This window comes from Oncorhynchus clarkii, chromosome 10 (assembly GCF_045791955.1).
Source record: "Oncorhynchus clarkii lewisi isolate Uvic-CL-2024 chromosome 10, UVic_Ocla_1.0, whole genome shotgun sequence".
Classification (NCBI taxonomy): Eukaryota; Metazoa; Chordata; class Actinopteri; order Salmoniformes; family Salmonidae; genus Oncorhynchus; species Oncorhynchus clarkii.
The window spans coordinates 14,850,796-14,871,271 of NC_092156.1; the positions used below are offsets into that span (position 1 = coordinate 14,850,796).

The following is a 20,476-nucleotide window of genomic DNA, read 5'->3' on the forward strand; positions in this document are numbered from 1 at the left end:
TAAGGCAATAAATAGGCCAATAGTGGCGAAGTAATTGAATTAACACTGGAGTGATATATGTGCAGATGAGGATGTGCAAGTTGAAATACTGGTGTGCAAAAGAGCAGAAAAACAACAACAAATATGGTGATGAGGTAGGTAGTTGGTTGGATGGGCTATTTATAGATGGTCTGTGTTCAGCTGCGGCGATCGGTAAGCTGCTCTGACAGCTGACGCTTAAAGTTAGTTGGGGAACTATAAGTCTCCAACTTAAGTGATTTTTGCAATTCGTTCCAATCATTGGCAGCAGAGAACTGGAATGAAAGGCGGCCAAAGTAAGTGTTGGCTTTGGGGATGACCAGTGAAATATACCTGCTGCAGCGCGTGCTACGGGTGGGTGCTGCTATGGTGACCAGTGAGCTGAGACAAGGTGGGGCTTTACCTAGCAAGGACTTATAGATGACCTTGAGTCAGTGGGTTTGGCGATGAATATGAAGTGAGGGCCAGCCAACGAGAGCATACAAGTCGCAGTGGTGGGTAGTATATGGGACTTTGGTGACAAAACGGATGGCACTGTGATAGACTGCATCCAATTTGCTGAGTAGAGTGTTGGAGGCTAATTTGTAAATGACATCGCCGAAGTCAAGGATCGATAGGATGGTCAGTTTTACGAGGGGAAGTTTGGCAGCATGGTGAAGGAGGCTTTGTTGCGAAATAGGAAGCCGATTCTAGATTTAACTTTGGATTGGAGATGCTTAACGTGAGTCTGGAAGTAGAGTTTACAGTCTAGCCAGACACCTAGGTATTTATAGTTGTCCACATATTCTAGGTCAGAACCGTCCAGAGTAGTGATGCTAGTCGGGCGGGCGGGTGCGTTCAGCGATTTACTAGCATTTAAGAGCAGTTGGAGGTCGCGTTGATGCTCGTTTGGAGGTTTGTTAACACAGTGTCCAAAGAAGGGCCAGATGTATACAGAATGGTGTCGTCTGCGTAGAGGTGGATCAAAGAATCACCCGTAGCAAGAGCAACATCATTGATATATACAGAGAAAATAGTTGTCCCGAGAATTTAACCCTGTGGTACCCCCAAAGAGACTGCCAGAGGTCCGGACAACATGCCATCCAATTTGACACACTGAACTCTATCAAAAAAGTAGTTGGTGAACTAGGCGAGGCAGTCATTAGAGAAACCAGGGCAGTTAGGTCTGCCGATAAGAATACAGTGATTGACAGAGTCAAACGTCTTGGCCAGGTCGATGAAGACGGCTGCACAGTACTGTCTTTTATCGATGGCGGTTATGATACCGTTTAGGACCTTGAGCGTGACTGAGGTGCACCCGTGACCAGCTCGGAAACCAGATTACACAGTGGAGAAGGTACGGTGGGATTCGAAATGGTTGGTGATCTGTTTGTTCACTTGGCTTTCAAAGACTTTAGAAAGGCAGGGCAGTGTCTCCCCCTTTGAAGAGGGTGATGACCGCGGCCGCTTTCCAATCTTTAGGAATCTCAGACGATACGAAAGAGAGGTTGAACAGGCTAGTAAATAGGGGTGGCAACAATGGCGGCGGATAATTTTAGGAAGAGAGGGTCCAGATTGTCTAGCCTAGCTGATTTGTAGGGATCCAGATTTTGCAGCTCTTTCAGAACATCAGCTGTCTGGATTTGGGTGAAAGAGAAGCAGAGGGGCTTGGGTGAGTTGCTGCAGCGGATGCAGAGCTGTTGGCCGGGGTTGGGGTAGCCAGGTGGAAAGCATGGGCAGCCGTAGAGAAATGTTTATTGAAATTCTCAATTATCCTGTATTTATCAGTGGGAACAGTGTTTCCTAGTGCTCTTATTCTCCATGGACAGTGTCCCAAAACGTTTTTAATTAGTGCTGCAGGTTGCAAATTTCTGCTTGAAAAAGCTAGCCTTTTCTTTCCTATCTGACTGTACTTCCCTGAATATTTGCATATTGCAGGGACTATTCGATGCTAGTGCAGTGCGCCACAGGGTGTTTTTGTGCTGGTCAAGGGCAGTCAAGTCTGGAGTGAATCAAGGGTTATATCTGTTCTTAAAGAACAACCAGGCATCCTCTACTGACAGGATGAGGTCAATATCCTTCCAGGATACCTGGGCCAGGTCGATCAGAAAGGCCTGCTCGCTGAAGTGTTTTAGGGAGCGTTTGACAGTGATGAGGGGTGGTCGTTTGACCGCGGACCCAGAGCGGATGCAGGCAATGAGGCAGTGATAGCTGAGATCCTGGTTGAGGACAGCAGAGGTGTATTTAGAGGGCAAGTTGGTCAGGATGATATCTATGAGGGTGCCCATGTTTCCGGATTTGGGGTTGTACCTGGTAGGTTTTTTGATCATTTGTTTGAGATTAAGGGCATCCAGTTTAGATTGTAGGATGGCCGGGGTGTTAAGCATATCCCAATTTTGGTCACCTAGCACCAAGCGAACTCTGGCAATCAATTCACATATGGTGTCCAGGGCACAGCTGGGAGCTGAGGGGGGTCTATAACAAGCGGCAACAGTGAGGGACTTATTTCTGAGAGATGGTTCTTTAAAAGTAGAAGTTCGAACTGTTTGGGCATAGACCTGGATAGTAATGACAGAACTCTGCAGGCTATCTCTACAGTAGATTGCAATTCCTCCCCCTTTAGCAGTTCTGTCTTGACGGAAAATGTTGTAATTGGGGATGGAAATTTCGGAATTCAGAAATGGCTAGGACATCAGGCATCAGAATCAGGAGGATAAAATTATCGTCAGATTTGACAAATGGATCATGAGGGAGAGCTTTGTATGCATCTCTCTGTGTGGAGTAAAGGTGGTCCAGAGTTTTTTTCCCCCTCTGGTTGCACATTTAACATGCTGAAAGAAATTTGATAAGACGGATTTAAGTTTCCCTGCATTAAAGTCCCCGGCTACTAGGAGCGCCTCCTCTGGGTGAGTGTTTTCCTGTTTGCTTATGGTGGTATACAGCTCATTCAGGGCGGTTTTAGTGCCAGCATCAGTCTGTGGTGGTATGTAGACAGCTATGAAAAATACAGATGAATACTCTCTAGGTAGATAGTGTGGTCTACAGCTTATCATGAGATACTCTACCTCATGCGAGCCAAACCTCGAGACTTTCTTAGATATCGTCCACAACTACAGGAAGCATTTGGTTGCAGTCATTGTAGCTGGCACAACCAGTTATTGAGTGTAAGGAGGCAATTACTTTTTCACACAGGGGAATTGGGTATTGCATAACTTTGTTAAATAAATAAAATGAGTGTCTATTTTTTTGGTTGTTTGTAAAACTTAGGTTCCTTTTATTTTATATTAGATTTTGGTTGAAGATCGGATATCATTAAGTACAAAAAATATACTAAATGTAATCCATGACAGGCCTTTTACCAGTACTTATAATATTTTGGCTCATTTACACAGGCAGCCCAATTCGGATCTTTGGCCCAATTTATTGCCAAATCATTTGATCTGATTGGTCAAAAGATAAGTTAAGTGGCAAAAGATCAGATTGCAGCCTTGTTCTGACACATTGACAGTTGCTTTTGTTTGTGGCAATTTGACGTACAAGATACATTTATTGCCAGGGTTTATTAGTACAAAATGTTCAGCAAACGAATGAGAAATGAAAGAGACACAGCGCAAGACACGTGTCAATCAGATATAGATTTCCATAGGTGATAAGGGTTACAGCTAGCCATGTGACTAGCTGTGACTCTTAACTAGACTCTCTGTTCTTCTTTCCCAAACATATAATAGACCGACTCTGACCCATGTCCCAACCCAGTGTCTGACACTGACCCACCTCTCTCTCCTTCCCTCCCTCCCTCAGCGCTGCCGGAGCTGGACGAGCTGACCATGGAGCGTGTGCTGGTGGAGCTGGAGAGCCAGTGTGAGGAGAACATGCAGCAGGCCATCGAGACGGAGGAGGGCCTGGGCATCGAGTACGACGAGGATGTGGTGTGTGACGTGTGCCGGTCCCCAGAGGGAGAGGATGGCAACGAGATGGTCTTCTGTGACAAGTGCAACATCTGCGTACATCAGGTACAGGGAGGGGTGGCGGTGGAGGTGGGATGTTTTGCTGGGTGAAGAGAACGGGACAAGTAGATGTTCTAGGGGTGTTAACAGTGTCTTCTCGTTGGAAGAGGGTGTAAGTGAATAGAGGGGAAAGTCCGTTTTGGTCGTATTGAGGGTGTTTTGTTTGGGATCAGGGGGCGATTGGGGATGGTGGGATTTGTAGTTCTTTGGGGTCATGACAAGAAGGACAAAGGTGTTAATTGAGGATTGTTTATAGTTACGTGGAGAAACTGGACACTATACTCTTCTTCCTTTGACTCCTTACCTCCTTCAACTGTCAGATCTTACAGAAAATAGGCCATCATTGTAAATAAGAATTTGTTCTTAACTGACTTGTTAAATAAAAAATATCCCTGTTATTGGAATTAAAATATTATTCTGAGTTTTTGACAATTATAAACAGTAAGAAAAATACATCCAAGAAATCGACCCATCAACCTCGTTTTAGTTTTTCAGACTGCTGTTTTTTTATTGGGTGTAATGGCGTTAATTGGTTTCACAATTCTCTGGCAGTTATACTCTGTCAACCTCCTCTGTTCAACGCTGTTTTGAAATGTTTGAAAATAGTTCCTCTAATACTTCCTCTGCCCTCCTCTTCTCTTTCTCCCCCCCTCCCTCTTCTACTCCATCTCCTCTCCTGTCTCCTCCCCCTTTCTCCTGTCCCCTCCCCCTTTCTACTGTCTCCTCCCCCTTTATCATGTCTCCTCCCCCTTTCCCATGTCTCCTCCCCCTTTTCCCTGTCTCCTCCCCCTTTTCCTTGTCTCCTCCCCCTTTCTCCTGTCTCCATCCCCTTTCTCCTGTCTCCATCCCCTTTCTCCTGTCTCCATCCCCTTTCTCCTGTCTCCTCCCCCTCTCTACTGTCTCCTCCCCCTCTCTCGTCTCCTCTCTCTCCTCCCTCTCCTCCGCTCTCTCCCTCTACTCCTCTGTCTCCTCCCCCCTCTCTTTCTCCTCCTCCTCTCTCCTTTTCCTCCCTCACCCCTCTGTCTCTCACCAGGCGTGTTATGGGATCCTGAAGGTCCCACAGGGGAGCTGGCTGTGCCGAACCTGTGCCCTAGGGGTGCAACCCAAATGCCTGCTGTGCCCCAAGAGAGGCGGAGCCCTGAAGCCCACCCGCAGTGGAACCAAGTGGGTCCATGTCAGCTGTGCCTTATGGATCCCCGAGGTGAGCCCACTGGACACACACACATATGTGCACCCACACACATGCACACACAAATATGTAAACACACACATTATACACATGCACTCACACTCAAGCACGCACACATACATGCAGTGCCTTCAGAAATTATTAATTCCCCTTGACTTGTTGCACATTTTGTTGTGTTACAGCAGGGGTGTCAAAGTCAAATGGACGGAGGGCCAAATAAAAAAATCAGCTACAAGACGAGGGCCGGACTGTTCGAATGTTCATTGAAAATTTTTTAAATGACGCATATAGTCTAGTGAACCTAATTGAACCTACTGAAAACCTAACAAATATATTACAATATGATCAGATAAATAAAGCAATATTTTCTTATGGCTCTGTCAGTAATCTTTAATTTTCAACAGACACAAAAGACAAATTTCCTTTATATAAATATCCCCATAACATGAACATTAAATGAAAGAAACCGGTATTCAAGGCACCATCAGTAGACTATATTTTCTATTTTAGCAAAAGTGGGCTAAATTTACTTCAAAGAAAAAACAATAATAGCAATTTTCTATCATCCACTCAACTGAAATATTTTTAAAATATAATTGGATTGAAATACAAAAAAATAAAGTGCAAAAATCTATTAATCAAAAACAACACTTTGTTTAAGGAGAAGTAACATGCAGTGAAAACAAATATTAAATTTTAACTTTTAAACTTGAACTGAGTAAAAACTCTAAATATGTGATTGCACAGTAATGTTCACTTGTTTGAGGTTGAGGGTGATACTTGGTGGTGTCCCATCTTTTCCACAAGTTCATCAATGTTCGGGGTAAGGCTCTGAGCTGAAGAAATCCTCAGAATTGAGTGGAGGTGTTCAGCAGTAAGTCGACTTCTGTGTGATGTTTTGTTCAGGTTCATCAAAGAAAACAGTTGTTCACACAGGTATGTGCTGCCAAACATAGACAACGTTTGAGCAGCCTGGATGCGCAGCTGGGGCATTGTGCCGGGGAGGAAACGGGCGAACTCCGCAGCACCCACTGCCGCATATTTTGCCCTCAGTGCATCATTGCATTGGAGGTCAATCAACTCCATTTGGAGGTTTGGTGGTGAGCTTTCCACGTCAACAGCAAATGGGTTACCGAGCAGTTCCAACCTGCTTTTTTGTGCTTCAAAGTCAGCAAATCGGCGTCGAAAGTCAGCGGCAAGCATACCTATTTTATCAGCCAACTGTGTGCTCGGGAACGCACTGGTAGAGAGCTTCTCTTTCATGGTCTGGCAGCTGGGAAAGTGGCTCAAATTTTCTTTCCGCATCTGCGTCTCCCACAGAGTCAGTTTGGTTTTAAATGCCTTCACTGTACTGTACATATCAGAGATGACACGATCCCGACCCTGCAGCTGCAAGTTTATTGCATTCAGATGACTCGTAATGTCACACAGAAAAGCCATTTCACACAGAAACATTTCGTCTCGGAGTTGTGTTGTGTCTTTCCCTTTGCTGTCCAAGAACAGACAAATCTCCTCACGAAGCTCGAAACATCTTTGAAGCACCTTTCCCTGGCTTAGCCATCGCACCTCTGTGTGATAAGGCAAATCACCATGCTCCGTTTCTAACTCCGTCAGAAATGCCTTGAACTGGCGGTGATTCAAACCTTTGGCTCTGATAAAGTTAACTGTGCGCGTGATGATGCTCATTACATGCTCCATTTTCAAGGCTTTACCGCACAACGCTTCCTGGTGTATGATACAATGATAAGCTGTCAGCTCACCTGTCGCGTTTTCCTCTTGCATCTTTTCCCGTATCTTCGCCACCAGTCCGCTCCTGTGTCCACACATCGCAGGTGCTCCGTCGGTTGTCAAACCCACGAGTTTTTCCCAAGGCAGCTCCATCTCATTTACACATCTTGACACCTCTTCATACAAATCATGCCCCGTAGTTGTGCCATGCATAGGACGTAAAGCCAAAAACTCCTCTGTCACGCTTAGGTTGGAGTCCACTCCGCGGATGAAAATTGACAACTGGGCAATGTCAGAAATGTCGGTGCTCTCATCCACAGCCAAGGAATATGCAATAAAATCTTTTCCCTTTTTCACAAGCTGCTCTTTTAGATTGATGGACAACTGGTCTACTCTCTCGGCAATGGTGTTTCTGCTCAGACTCACATTTAAAAAGAGTTGCCTTTTTTCTGGGCAAACTTCGTCACAAACTTTAATCATGCAGTTTTTGATGAAATCCCCCTCCGTAAATGGCCGGGCTGATTTAGCGATCTCTTCTGCCAAAATAAAACTGGCCTTGACAGCAGCCTGGCCTTGTGATTTGGCTTTTTTGAACAGAGCCTGTCGAGATTTGAGGCCTCGTTTTAATTCCTCTGCCTTTTGTAGCCTTTGTTCCATGTCCATATTCTTGTTTTTGTCCGCGTGTTTCGTTTCATAATGTCGTCTCAGATTATACTCTTTCAGTACCGCCACACTTTCTCCACACAGAAGACACACAGGTTTTCCAGCTACCTTCGTGAACATATACTCCGACTCCCACCTTGTTTGAAACCCCCGGTTCTCAGTATCCACCTTCCGTTTTGCCATTTTTGATGGGTATCTGAAAGTTAATTTTACTGTGATGCTGACGACTGCTGTGCCAATAAATATTGAAATGAAGCAGCCTACTGCTCGGTGCGTCACCTTTGCATTGTGGGAAATGTAGTATTGGTGCGTGTAAAAGATCTGCGGGCTGCCGGCTTGCTGCGGGCCGGTTCTAATAATAAATCAAGATCATCCCAGGGGCCGTAAAAAACCTTCTTGCGGGCCGGATGTGGCCCGCGGGCCTTGACTCTGACATATGTGTGTTACAGCCTGAATTCAAAATGGTTTAAATGTTGTTTTTTCACCCATCTACACACAATAACCCATAATTACAAAGTGAATTTTTCGCAAATGTATTGAAAATGTATTACATAAATATCTCATTTACATGCAGTACCAGTCAAAAGTTTGGACACACCTACTCATTCAAGGGTTTTTCTTTATGTGCAAAGCTGTCATCAAGACTTTGAAGAATCTCAAATATAAATATTTTGATTTGTTTAACACTTTTTTGGGTTTACAACATGATTCCATATGTGTTATTTCATAGTTATGATGTCTTCACTATTATTCTACAATGTAGAAAATAGTAAAAAATAAAGAAAAACCCTTGAATGAGTAGGTTTGTCCAAACTTCTGACACACCTGAGTCAATATATCTTAGAATCACCTTTGGCAGCGATTACAGCTGTGAGTCTTTCTGCATAAGTCTCTAAGAGCTCTGCACAACATGTGCACATTGTTCTTGAAGAAAAAACCTCAAAGCAAGACTCGGAAGTGCAAAATAAAGTATTTAAATTTTTTTATTTAACCTTTATTTAACTAGGCAGGTCAGTTAAGAACAAATTCTTATTTACAATGACGGCCGACCCCGGCCAAACCCTCCCCTAACCCGGACGACTCTGGGCCAATTGTGCGCCTCCCTGTGGGACTCCCGATCACGGCCGGTTGTGATACAGCCCGGGATCGAACCCGGGTCTGTAGTGACGCCTCTAGCACTGTGATGCAGTGCCTTAGGATCCCCTTTTCAGGATCCCTTTTTTTGTACGTCTGACACAAACACTTTCCATTGATTTGTTATTTCACCCCAACATAACAAATCATTAATATAAACAAACTGACGTAGTCTGTTCCACTTACTGAGTCTGGCTTTAAGCACTGTCAAGCTGGTTGTTGATCATTGCTAGACAGCCGTTTTCAAGTCTTGCCATAGAAGTCGATTTTAATTTAATTACATACAGTCGGGAGGAACTATTGGATATAAGACCAACGTCAACTCACCAACATTACGACCAGGAATACGACTTTACCGAAGCGGATCCTCTGTTTGGCAACGATCACGTGGACTGGGATATGTTCCGCATTGCGGCGAGCAACAACATTGACGAATACGCTGATTCAGTGAGCGAGTTTATTAGCAAGTTCATCTGTGATGTTGTACCCACAGTGTCTATTAAAACATTCCCCAACCAGAAACCGTGGATTGATGGCAGCATTCGCGCAAAACTGAAAGCGCGAACCACTGTTTTTAATCAGGGCAAGGTGACCGGAAACATGACCAAATACAATCAGTGTAGCGATTCCCTCCGCAAAGGGAATCAAACAAGCTAAGCGTCAGTATAGAGACAAAGTGGAGTCACAATTCAAGGGCTCAGACACAAGAGGTATGTGGCAGGGTCTACAGTCAATCACGGACTACAAAAGATAAACCAGCCCCGTCGCGGACCACGATGCCTTGCTCCCAGACAGACAAAACAACTTTTTTGCCCGTTTTGAGGACAATACAGTGCCACTGACACGGCCCGCCACCAAAACCTGCAGGCTCTCCTTCACTGTAGCCAACGTGCTAAGGTAACTGAGCTAAACGACTACCACCCCGTAGCACTCACTTCCGTCATCATGAAGTGCTTTGAGAGACTAGTCAAGGACCATATCACCTCCACCCTACCTGACACCCTAGACCCACTCCAATTTGCTTACCGCCCAAATAGGTCCACAGACGGCACAAACGGCATCACACTGCACACTGCCCTAACCCATCTGAGAGAATGTAAGAATGCTGTTCATCGATTACAGCTCAGCATTTAACACCAGAGTACCCTCCAAACTCGTCATTAAGCTCGAGACCCTGGGTCTCGATCTTGCCCTGTCCAACTGGGTCCTGGACTTCCTGACAGGCCGCCACCAGGTGGTGAGGGTAGGTAAAAACATCTCCAACCTGCTGATCCTCAACACTGGGTCCCCACAAGGGTGAGTTCTCAGCCCTCTCCTGTACTCCCTGTTCACCCACGACTGCGTGACCATGCACGCCTCCGACTCAATCATCAAGTTTTTGCAGACGCCACTACAGTGGTAGGCTTGATTACCAACAACGACGAGACGGCCAACAGGGAGGAGGTGAGGGCCCTCGGAGTGTGGTGTCAGGAAAATAACCTCACACTCAATGTAAACAAAACAAAGGAGATGATCGTGGACTTCAGGAAACAGCAGAAGGAGCTGCCCCCTATCTACATTGACGGGACAGTAGTGGAGAGGGTGGAAAGTTTTAAGTTCCTCAGCGTACACATCACGGACAAACTCAAATGGTCCACCCACACAGACAGCGTGGTGAAGAAGGCGCAGCAGCACCTCTTCAACCTCAGGATCATCAAGGACAACAACCACCCGAGCAATTTCCTTTTTAACCTTTCTATCATCCAGAAGGCGAGGTCTGTACAGGTTCATCAAAGCGGGGACCGAGAGACTGAAAAACAGCTTCTATCTCAAGGCCATCAGACTGTTAAACAGCCATCACTAACATTGAGTGGCTGCTGCCAACATACTGACTCAACTCTAGCCACTTTAATAATGTAATCAATGTATCACTAGCCTCTTTATATAATATTTACATACCCTACATTTCTCATCTCATATGTATATACTGTACTCTATACCATCTACTGCATCTTGCCATGTTGATGTAATTAAATGTATCACTAGCCACATTAAACAATGCCACTTTATGTAATGTTTACATACCCTACATTGCTCATCTCATATGTATATACACTGTACTCTATACCATCTACCGCATCTTGCCTATGCCGTTCGGGCATCACTCATTCATGTATTTTTATGTACATATTCGTATTCATTAGGTAGTTGTTGTGAAATTGTTAGGTTATATTACTTGTTAGATATTACTTCATGGTCAGAACTAGAAGCACAAGCATTTCACTACACTTGCAGTAACATCTGATGTGACAAATACATTTGATTTTATTTTTAATTTTTTTCCAAACTGTAACTCGGCCACTCAGGAACATTTAATGTCGTCTTGGTAAGCAACGCCAGTGTATGTTTGGCTTTATGTTTTAGGTTATTGTTCTGCTGAAGGTGAATTTGTCTCCGTGTCTGTTCGAAAGAAGACTGAACCAGGTTTTCCTCTAGGATTTTGCCTGTGCTTAGCTAAAATATTCCCCAGTCCTTGCCGATGACAAGCATACCCATAACATGATGCAGCCACTACCATGCTTGAAAATAAGAAGTAATAAGAAGTAATGTGTTGTTGGATTTGATCCAAACATAACGCTTTGTATTCAGGACAAAGTTAATTTCTTAGCAATTTTACTAGTTCCTAATTGCAAACAGGATGAATGTTTGGAAAAAAAAAATTCTGTACAGGCTTCCTTCTTTTCACTTTGTCAATTAGGTTAGTATTGTGGAGTAACTACAATGTTGTTGATCCATCCTCAGTTTTCTCCTATCACAGCCATTAAACGCTGAACATTTTAAGTCACCATTTGCTTCATGGTTTCCTTCCTCTTCAAGAAGTGACTTATGAAGGAGGCCTGTATCTGTTGTAGTGACTGGGTGTATTGATACACCATCCAAAGTGTAATTAATATGTGTTTATTCATTTAAAATACATGTATATATATTTAACTAGACAAGTCAGATATACTGAACAAAAATATAAACACAACATGCGACAATTTCAAAGATTTTGATGAGTTAGAGTTCATATAAGGAAATCAGTCATTTGAAATAAATCAATTAGGCCATAACCAATGGATTTCACATGACTTGGCAGGGACACAGCCATGGATGGGCCTGGGAGGGCATAGGCTTACCCACTTGTGAGCCAGGCCCAGCCAATCAGAATAAATTTTTCTCACAAAAGGGCTTTATTACAGACACTTGTGAGCTAAAGATGAAAACCTTTCCTACGACTATTGTTATGTTATTTATTGATGGACTTCTTCTTGACTCAATGCCCACTTACCCCGGAAGCCAGCCGCACCAATGTGTCGGAGGAAACACCGTGCACCTGGCGACCATGTCGGCGTGCACTATGCCCGGCCTGCCACAGGAGTCGCTAGTGCACAATGGGACAAGAACATCCCTGCCGGCCAAACCCTCCCCTAACCCGGACGATTCTGGGTCAATTGTGTGCCGCCCCATGGGTCTCCGGGTCACGGCCGGTTGGGACAGAGCCTGGACTCAAACCCAGAAACTCTAGATCCAGCAATGATTCACATATATGCAGATACACACACTCCCACTTCCAAACAGACAAGCACACACACACGTTGAGCATCAACATTACGGGGACATTAAGACTAACATGCTCTTAGTTCTGCTTCTCAAACCGACGTTAAGAGCTTAGATCCCAGTTAATCAAGTGTCGTTCGGGGTCCTGAAACCTTTTAGTAATAATTGTATTTTGTCACCCTTGATAGAACTAGTTGTTCTGTGTTTGTTTTATGGTTGTCACAATACCTGTATGGCGATACTCAGAGGTATCGTAGCAAGGAAAGAACACATGAAGTGGACTGAATTTCCTCAAGGGAAACATTCCTAATGTTGGAAACAGGCAACCTTATGTTGTCACCCAGAATCACATGTTTCTTTAATAAGCTATAGCACACAAATGATGTTATATACAGCAGGTTTTTTAATCACCAAAGAGTTTAGTCTCATTTGTGTTTACATTTTTTGCTTGGGAAAATCTGGTCTCTTAGTGTCTCAATACTGGTATCGTGAGAACCCTAGTTTGTTTTACTCCCACCGCCCACTTCTTTAAATATAAATGACATATTGCTGCTGCGGTCTCTCTCTCTCTCTCTCTCAGCACTAAACACACAGGCAACAAGGTGTAAGTTAATAAGACATCTTCGCGGAGATGGGAATTTGACAGGTGTGAAGTGTGAGAGCGGCTCTCAGCGCTCACCTTTTGGTTCAGACAGTGGACTCCTTCTGGCAGTCATACAGGCTGAGGCTTTGACTGTGTCACTCAGAGGGTCTGGCTACAGCTGAGGCTGTATCTCACTTAGTCTTCAAAAGCACTAACCTCCCTCCCTGTGGCTCTGTGACTCTCTCAGCAGCCCTCCAAACCCCCTCATAAAAAAGGTCAACTTAAATGTCTGCCTTTTCATTTGATTTCATCCTCATTTCCAATTGTCACTTTAAATGAAAGCTTTTCATCGCCTTTTGGAAATATAAACTAATTGGAGCCGGGATGAGCGGAAGGAGTGATTTGAAAAGCACCACAAACACACACACGCACACTCAGAGAAAGTCTCTCACACACACACACACACTCAGAGAAAGTCACACACACACTCAAAGACAAACAAACACACAGAAAGGCACACTCCGAAAGAGACACAGTTCTTTAAAGCTGAAAACGCTTGGATATTCTAATCAAGAGAGGACAAAAGTGAGGCAGGGAAAGGAATTAGGGTGCTGCCTGCGCGGAGGAGGGATCACAGTCTTCCACTCAGTGTGAAACGCCTGGTTCAATGGTTGCAGTCAGAATGGGGAGGATTCACACAGCATTTCATGGATTGTCAGGGTGAGGAGGGGATGGAGGATTTCAGGATTGTCAGGGAGAGGAGAGGAGGGGATGGAGGATGTCAGGATTGTAAGGGAGAGGAGGGGATTGAGGATTTCAGGATTGTCAGGGAGAGGACAGGATGTCAGGGAGAGAAGAGGTGGGGATGGAGGATGTCAGGATTATCAGGGAGAGGACAGGATGTCAAGATTGTCAGGGAGAGAAGAGGAGGGGATGGAGGATGTCAGGATTGTCAGCGAGAGGAGGGGATGGAGGATGTCAGGGAGAGGAGGGGATGGAGGATGTCAGGGAGAGGAGAGGATGTCAGGGAGAGGAGGGGATGGAGGATGTCAGGATTGTCAGGGAGAGGAGAGAATGTCAGGGAGAGGAGAGGAGAGAATGTCAGGAATGTCTGGATGTTATTAGGGCTGGGCATGCTTCTACACCTGCATTGCTTGCTGTTTGGGATTTTAATCTGGGTTTCTGTACAGCACTTAGATGTCAGCTGATGTAAGAAGGGCTTTATAAATTTGATTTGATTTGATTTGACATGAGGTGACGTGAGGTGACGTGAGGCTTACAGAAAGTATTTTCAGAGTGAGGAATATGAATGTGGGGGAATGAATATCGGAGCCTGTCCGGAAGGGAAAGACACTTCAAAAGAGCACAGTACTGGGTCTAGAAATACTCAGCATGCAGAATGCCGTCTTTATCCTGTTGGTCATATAGACTATATAAAGAAAACATGGAATTCAATCGATTCAGGAGAAGAACCGCTTACAATCTGTATTAAAGTCTGAACCACAGGGCCTGATAAGTATCTATACACACTCTATAAACACTCCTCTGGTAACCCTATACATGTACGTGATGTGACTGTCTGTATGAACGTCTCGTAAGACACATCTTTGTTGACATTGTGTGTGTGTTGTATCCAGGTAAGTATAGGCTGTCCAGAGAAGATGGAGCCCATTACTAAGGTGTCCCACATTCCCGCCAGCCGCTGGGCCCTGTCCTGCAGCCTGTGTCGAGAACACACGGGCACCTGCATACAGGTGAGATATACATACACACACACACACACTAGGGCTAGGAATAGCCAGGGACCTCACAATATGATATCACGATACTTAACACTCACACTCCAGTAACACTTTTTCATTTTAGTGTGCCAGTGCTCCTTTGGCTGTTAAAGATGCCCTGAAGGTGTGAAAATGAGTTTCTCATTAGCGGCACATATCGTCATATACTGTTCATATTAAAATACCAGTACGTTTGGCGTGAACACATAGGACTTAGAGAGATAGCAGGTGATGTTGCTCAGAAAGAATCAGCACGTCCCCTGATGTCAAGCTGTGCTCGTTTGACACCAAACAACTGAAACCGGTTGCACTAACTAACCACACGTGTTGAATCACTGTCTGACAAATTATGATTTCATGTTTTATTGGTGAATTATTTGATTCATGTACTAATAAGTTATGATGTAGCTCATCAATAATGTGTCCCTGATGGCTGCTTTAATTAGAGTACTATATAGTGCCTTTTGGGATCTACACTAAGGATCTAGTACTCCCATAACGTTGGCATTAAGGTGATGAGGTCTAGTGAGTTTGCAGTAAAGCATCGGAGCGTGTACAGTATCAGTATCCTCTATCCACCAGACAGACTGTCATATATTTGGACTGGAGAGAACTACTTCCATTTAATGTCTGGCGGCCAGACAATGCTAGTCAGTGTGGGGAGCTGCTATTGAGGGCATTACCAAGCTGCAGGCTGAAGAGTTGAGGAATAGTGATTTCCAGTTGTGGCTTCTCTCTCCTCGTCATGGCAGACAGGACCGGAGGGGCTCCAAACCCTCAGGAGAGACAGCTACTGAGATAAGTGGGATATTCTACTGTGATGGGGGGAGGGAGAGATGGCGAGAAAGAACGCTTTGGAATGGGAAGAGGACTGAGTCGGAGCGAAGTGGGCTCCTCTCTGCCTATGTAGAGAGCGAAGGAAAGAGACAGATGTCACAAATGGCATCCTAATCCCTGCATAGTGCACTACATTGTGAGTTTGGCCTCTGTAGTGCACTATAAAGAGTGCCATTTGGGACGCAGTCCTTGAGCATGCTCGTCATTGTCATCCCAGGCCCTTAGAAAATGTAGGCCTCTGATGGAATGGAAAACACTACTAGCCTCCCTTCCCTCCCCCATCCCTCCTTCATCCCCATCCCTCCTCTCCCATCCTTCCTCCCCCCATCCCTCCTCCCCCATCCCTCCTTCACCCCATCCTTCCTCCCCCATCCCTCCTTCCCCCATCCCTCCTTCACCCCCATCCTTCTTCCCCCATCCCTCCTTCACCCCCATCCTTCCTCCCCCATCCCCTTTCACCCCATCCTTCCTCCCCCATCCCTCCTTCACCCCCATCCTTCCTCCTCCCATCCCTCCTTCCCCCATCCTTCTTCCCCCATCCCTCCTTCACCCCCATCCTTCCTCCCCCATCCCCTTTCACCCCATCCTTCCTCCCCCATCCCTCCTTCACCCCCATCCTTCCTCCTCCCATCCCTCCTTCCCCCATCCTTCTTCCCCCATCCCTCCTCCTCACCCATCCCTCCTCCTCCCATTCCTCCTTCACCCCATCCTTCCTCCTCCCATCCCTCCTTCACCCCCATCCTTCCTCCCCCATCCCTCCTCCTCACCCATCCCTCCTCCCCCATCCCTCCTTCACCCCCATCCTTCCTCCTCCCATCCCTCCTTCACCCCCATCCTTCCTCCTCCCATCCCTCCTTCACCCCCATCCTTCCTCCCCCATCCCTCCTTCACCCCCATCCTTCTTCCCCCCATCCTTCCTCCCCCATCCTCCTTCACCCCCATCCTTCCTCCCCCATCCCTCCCCCATCCCTCCCCCATCCCATCCCTCCTTCACCCCCATCCTTCTTCCCCCATCCCTCCTTCACCCCATCCTTCCTCCCCATCCCTCCTTCACCCCCATTAACTTCCGGCGCCGACAGAGATGGCCGCCTCGCTTTGCGTTCCTAGGAAACTATGCAGTTTTTTGTTTTTTTTACGTGTTATTTCTTACATTAGTACCCCAGGTCATCTTAGGTTTCATCACATACAGTCGAGAAGAACTACTGAATATAAGATCAGCGTCAACTCACCATCAGTACGACCAAGAATACGCTTTTCGCGACGCGGATCCTGTGCTCTGCCTTACAAACAGGACAACGGAGTGGATCCCATGCAGCGACCCAAAAAAACGACTCCGAAAAAGAGGGAAACGAGGCGGTCTTCTGGTCAGACTCCGGAGACGGGCACATCGTGCACCATTCCCTAGCATTCTTCTTGCCAATGTCCAGTCTCTTGACAACAAGGTTGATGAAATCCGAGCAAGGGTAGCATTCCAGAGGGACATCAGAGACTGTAACGTTCTTTGCTTCACGGAAACGTGGCTTACTGGAGAGACGCTATCCGAAGCGGTGCAGCCAACAGGTTTCTCCACGCATCGCGCAGACAGGAAAAAACATCTTTCTGGTAAAAAGAGGGGCGGGGGCGTATGCCTTATGACTAACGTGACATGGTGTGATGAAAGAAACATACAGGAACTCAAATCCTTCTGTTCACCTGATTTAGAATTCCTCACAATCAAATGTAGACCGCATTATCTACCAAGAGAATTCTCTTCGATTATAATCACAGCCGTATATATCCCCCCCCAAGCAGACACATCGTTGGCTCTGAATGAACTTTATTTGACTCTTTGCAAACTGGAAACCATTTATCCGGAGGCTGCATTCATTGTAGCTGGGGATTTTAACAAGGCTAATCTGAAAACAAGACTCCCCAAATTTTATCAGCATATCGATTGCGCAACCAGGGGTGGAAAGACCTTGGATCATTGTTACTCTAACTTCCGCGACGCGTATAAGGCCCCCCTTTCGGAAAAGCTGACCACGACTCCATTTTGTTGATCCCTGCCTACAGACAGAAACTAAAACAAGAGGCTCCCACGCTGAGGTCTGTCCAACGCTGGTCCGACCAAGCTGACTCCACACTCCAAGACTGCTTCCATCACGTGGACTGGGACATGTTTCGTATTGCGTCAGACAACAACATTGACGAATACGCTGATTCGGTGTGCGAGTTCATTAGAATCGTGCGTTGAAGATGTCGTTCCCATAGCAACGATTAAAACATTCCCTAACCAGAAACCGTGGATTGATGGCAGCATTCGTGTGAAACTGAAAGCGCGAACCGCTGCTTTTAATCAGGGCAAGGTGTCTGGTAACATGACCGAATACAAACAGTGCAGCTATTCCCTCCGCAAGGCTATCAAACAAGCTAAGCGTCAGTACAGAGACAAAGTAGAATCTCAATTCAACGGCTCAGACACAAGAGGCATGTGGCAGGGTCTACAGTCAATCACGGACTACAGGAAGAAATCCAGCCCAGTCACGGACCAGGATGTCCTGCTCCCAGGCAGACTAAATAACTTTTTTGCCCGCTTTGAGGACAATACAGTGCCACTGACACGGCCTGCAACGAAAACTTGCGGTCTCTCCTTCACTGCAGCCGAGGTGAGTAAGACATTTAAACGTGTTAACCCTCGCAAGGCTGCAGGCCCAGACGGCATCCCCAGCCGCGCCCTCAGAGCATGCGCAGACCAGCTGGCCGGTGTGTTTACGGACATATTCAATCAATCCCTATACCAGTCTGTTGTTCCCACATGCTTCAAGAGGGCCACCATTGTTCCTGTTCCCAAGAAAGCTAAGGTAACTGAGCTAAACGACTACCGCCCCGTAGCACTCACTTCCGTCATCATGAAGTGCTTTGAGAGACTAGTCAAGGACCATATCACCTCCACCCTACCTGACACCCTAGACCCACTCCAATTTGCTTACCGCCCAAATAGGTCCACAGACGATGCAATCTCAACCACACTGCACACTGCCCTAACCCATCTGGACAAGAGGAATACCTATGTGAGAATGCTGTTCATTGACTACAGCTCGGCATTCAACACCATAGTACCCTCCAAGCTCGTCATCAAGCTCGAGACCCTGGGTCTCGACCCCGCCCTGTGCAACTGGGTACTGGACTTCCTGACGGGCCGCCCCCAGGTGGTGAGGGTAGGCAACAACATCTCCTCCCCGCTGATCCTCAACACTGGGGCCCCACAAGGGTGCGTTCTGAGCCCTCTCCTGTACTCCCTGTTCACCCACGACTGCGTGGCCACGCACGCCTCCAACTCAATCATCAAGTTTGCGGACGACACAACAGTGGTAGGCTTGATTACCAACAACGACGAGACGGCCTACAGGGAGGAGGTGAGGGCCCTCGGAGTGTGGTGTCAGGAAAATAACCTCACACTCAACGTCAACAAAACTAAGGAGATGATTGTGGACTTCAGGAAACAGCAGAGGGAACACCCCCCTATCCACATCGATGGAACAGTAGTGGAGAGGGTAGCAAGTTTTAAGTTCCTCGGCATACACATCACAGACAAACTGAATTGGTCCACTCACACAGACAGCATTGTGAAGAAGGCGCAGCAGCGCCTCTTCAACCTCAGGAGGCTGAAGAAATTCGGCTTGTCACCAAAAGCACTCACAAACTTCTACAGATGCACAATCGAGAGCATCCTGGCGGGCTGTATCACCGCCTGGTACGGCAACTGCTCCGCCCTCAACCGTAAGGCTCTCCAGAGGGTAGTGAGGTCTGCACAACGCATCACCGGGGGCAAACTACCTGCCCTCCAGGACACCTACACCACCCGATGTCACAGGAAGGCCATAAAGATCATCAAGGACATCAACCACCCAAGCCACTCCCTGTTCACCCCGCTATCATCCAGAAGGCGAGGTCAGTACAGGTGCATCAAAGCTGGGACCGAGAGACTGAAAAACAGCTTCTATCTCAAGGCTATCAGACTGTTAAACAGCCACCACTAACATTGAGTGGCTGCTGCCAACACACTGACACTGACTCAACTCCAGCCACTTTAATAATGGGAATTGATGGGAAATTATGTAAATATATCACTAGCCACTTTAAACAATGCTACCTTATATAATGTTACTTACCCTACATTATTCATCTCATAGGCATACGTATATACTGTACTCTATATCATTGACTGTATCCTTATGTAATACATGTATCACTAGCCACTTTAACTATGCCACTTTGTTTACATACTCATCTCATATGTATATACTGTACTCGATACAATCTACTGTATCTGCCTATGCTGCTCTGTACCATCACTCATTCATATATCCTTATGTACATATTCTTTATCCCCTCACACTGTGTACAAGACAGTAGTTTTGGAACTGTTAGTTAGATTACTTGTTGGTTATTACTGCATTGTCGGAACTAGAAGCACAAGCATTTCGCTACACTCGCATTAACATCTGCTAACCATGTGTATGTGACAAATAAAATTTGATTTGATTTGATTTGATCCTTCCTCACCCCCACCCTTCCTCCCCCATCCCTCCTCCTCCCCATCCCTCCTCCCCATCCCTCCTTCACCCCATCCTTCCTCCCCATCCCTCCTTCACCCCCATCCTTCTTCCCCCATCCCTCCTCCTCACCCATCCCTCCTCCTCCCATTCCTCCTTCACCCCATCCTTCCTCCTCCCATCCCTCCTTCACCCCCATCCTTCCTCCCCCATCCCTCCTCCTCACCCATCCCTCCTCCCCCATCCCTCCTTCACCCCCATCCTTCCTCCTCCCATCCCTCCTTCACCCCCATCCTTCCTCCTCCCATCCCTCCTTCACCCCCATCCTTCCTCCCCCATCCCTCCTTCACCCCCATCCTTCTTCCCCCCATCCTTCCTCCCCCATCCTCCTTCACCCCCATCCTTCCTCCCCCATCCCTCCCCCATCCCTCCCCCATCCCATC

General features: G+C 46.5%; 1 protein-coding gene across 2 annotated transcripts in view; it reads left to right on the forward strand.

Annotated features, from left to right (window-relative positions):
• The window catches only part of LOC139418043 (protein Jade-1-like), a 218,416-nt gene that overhangs the window by 108,778 nt on the left and 89,162 nt on the right, over positions 1–20,476 (forward strand). For both annotated transcript variants that reach the window (XM_071167151.1, XM_071167153.1), the window contains 3 exons: positions 3,799–4,010; positions 5,038–5,205; positions 14,518–14,634. In XM_071167151.1, the coding sequence (XP_071023252.1) occupies positions 3,799–4,010; positions 5,038–5,205; positions 14,518–14,634 (497 nt within the window). The remainder of the gene's footprint in view (positions 1–3,798; positions 4,011–5,037; positions 5,206–14,517; positions 14,635–20,476) is intronic.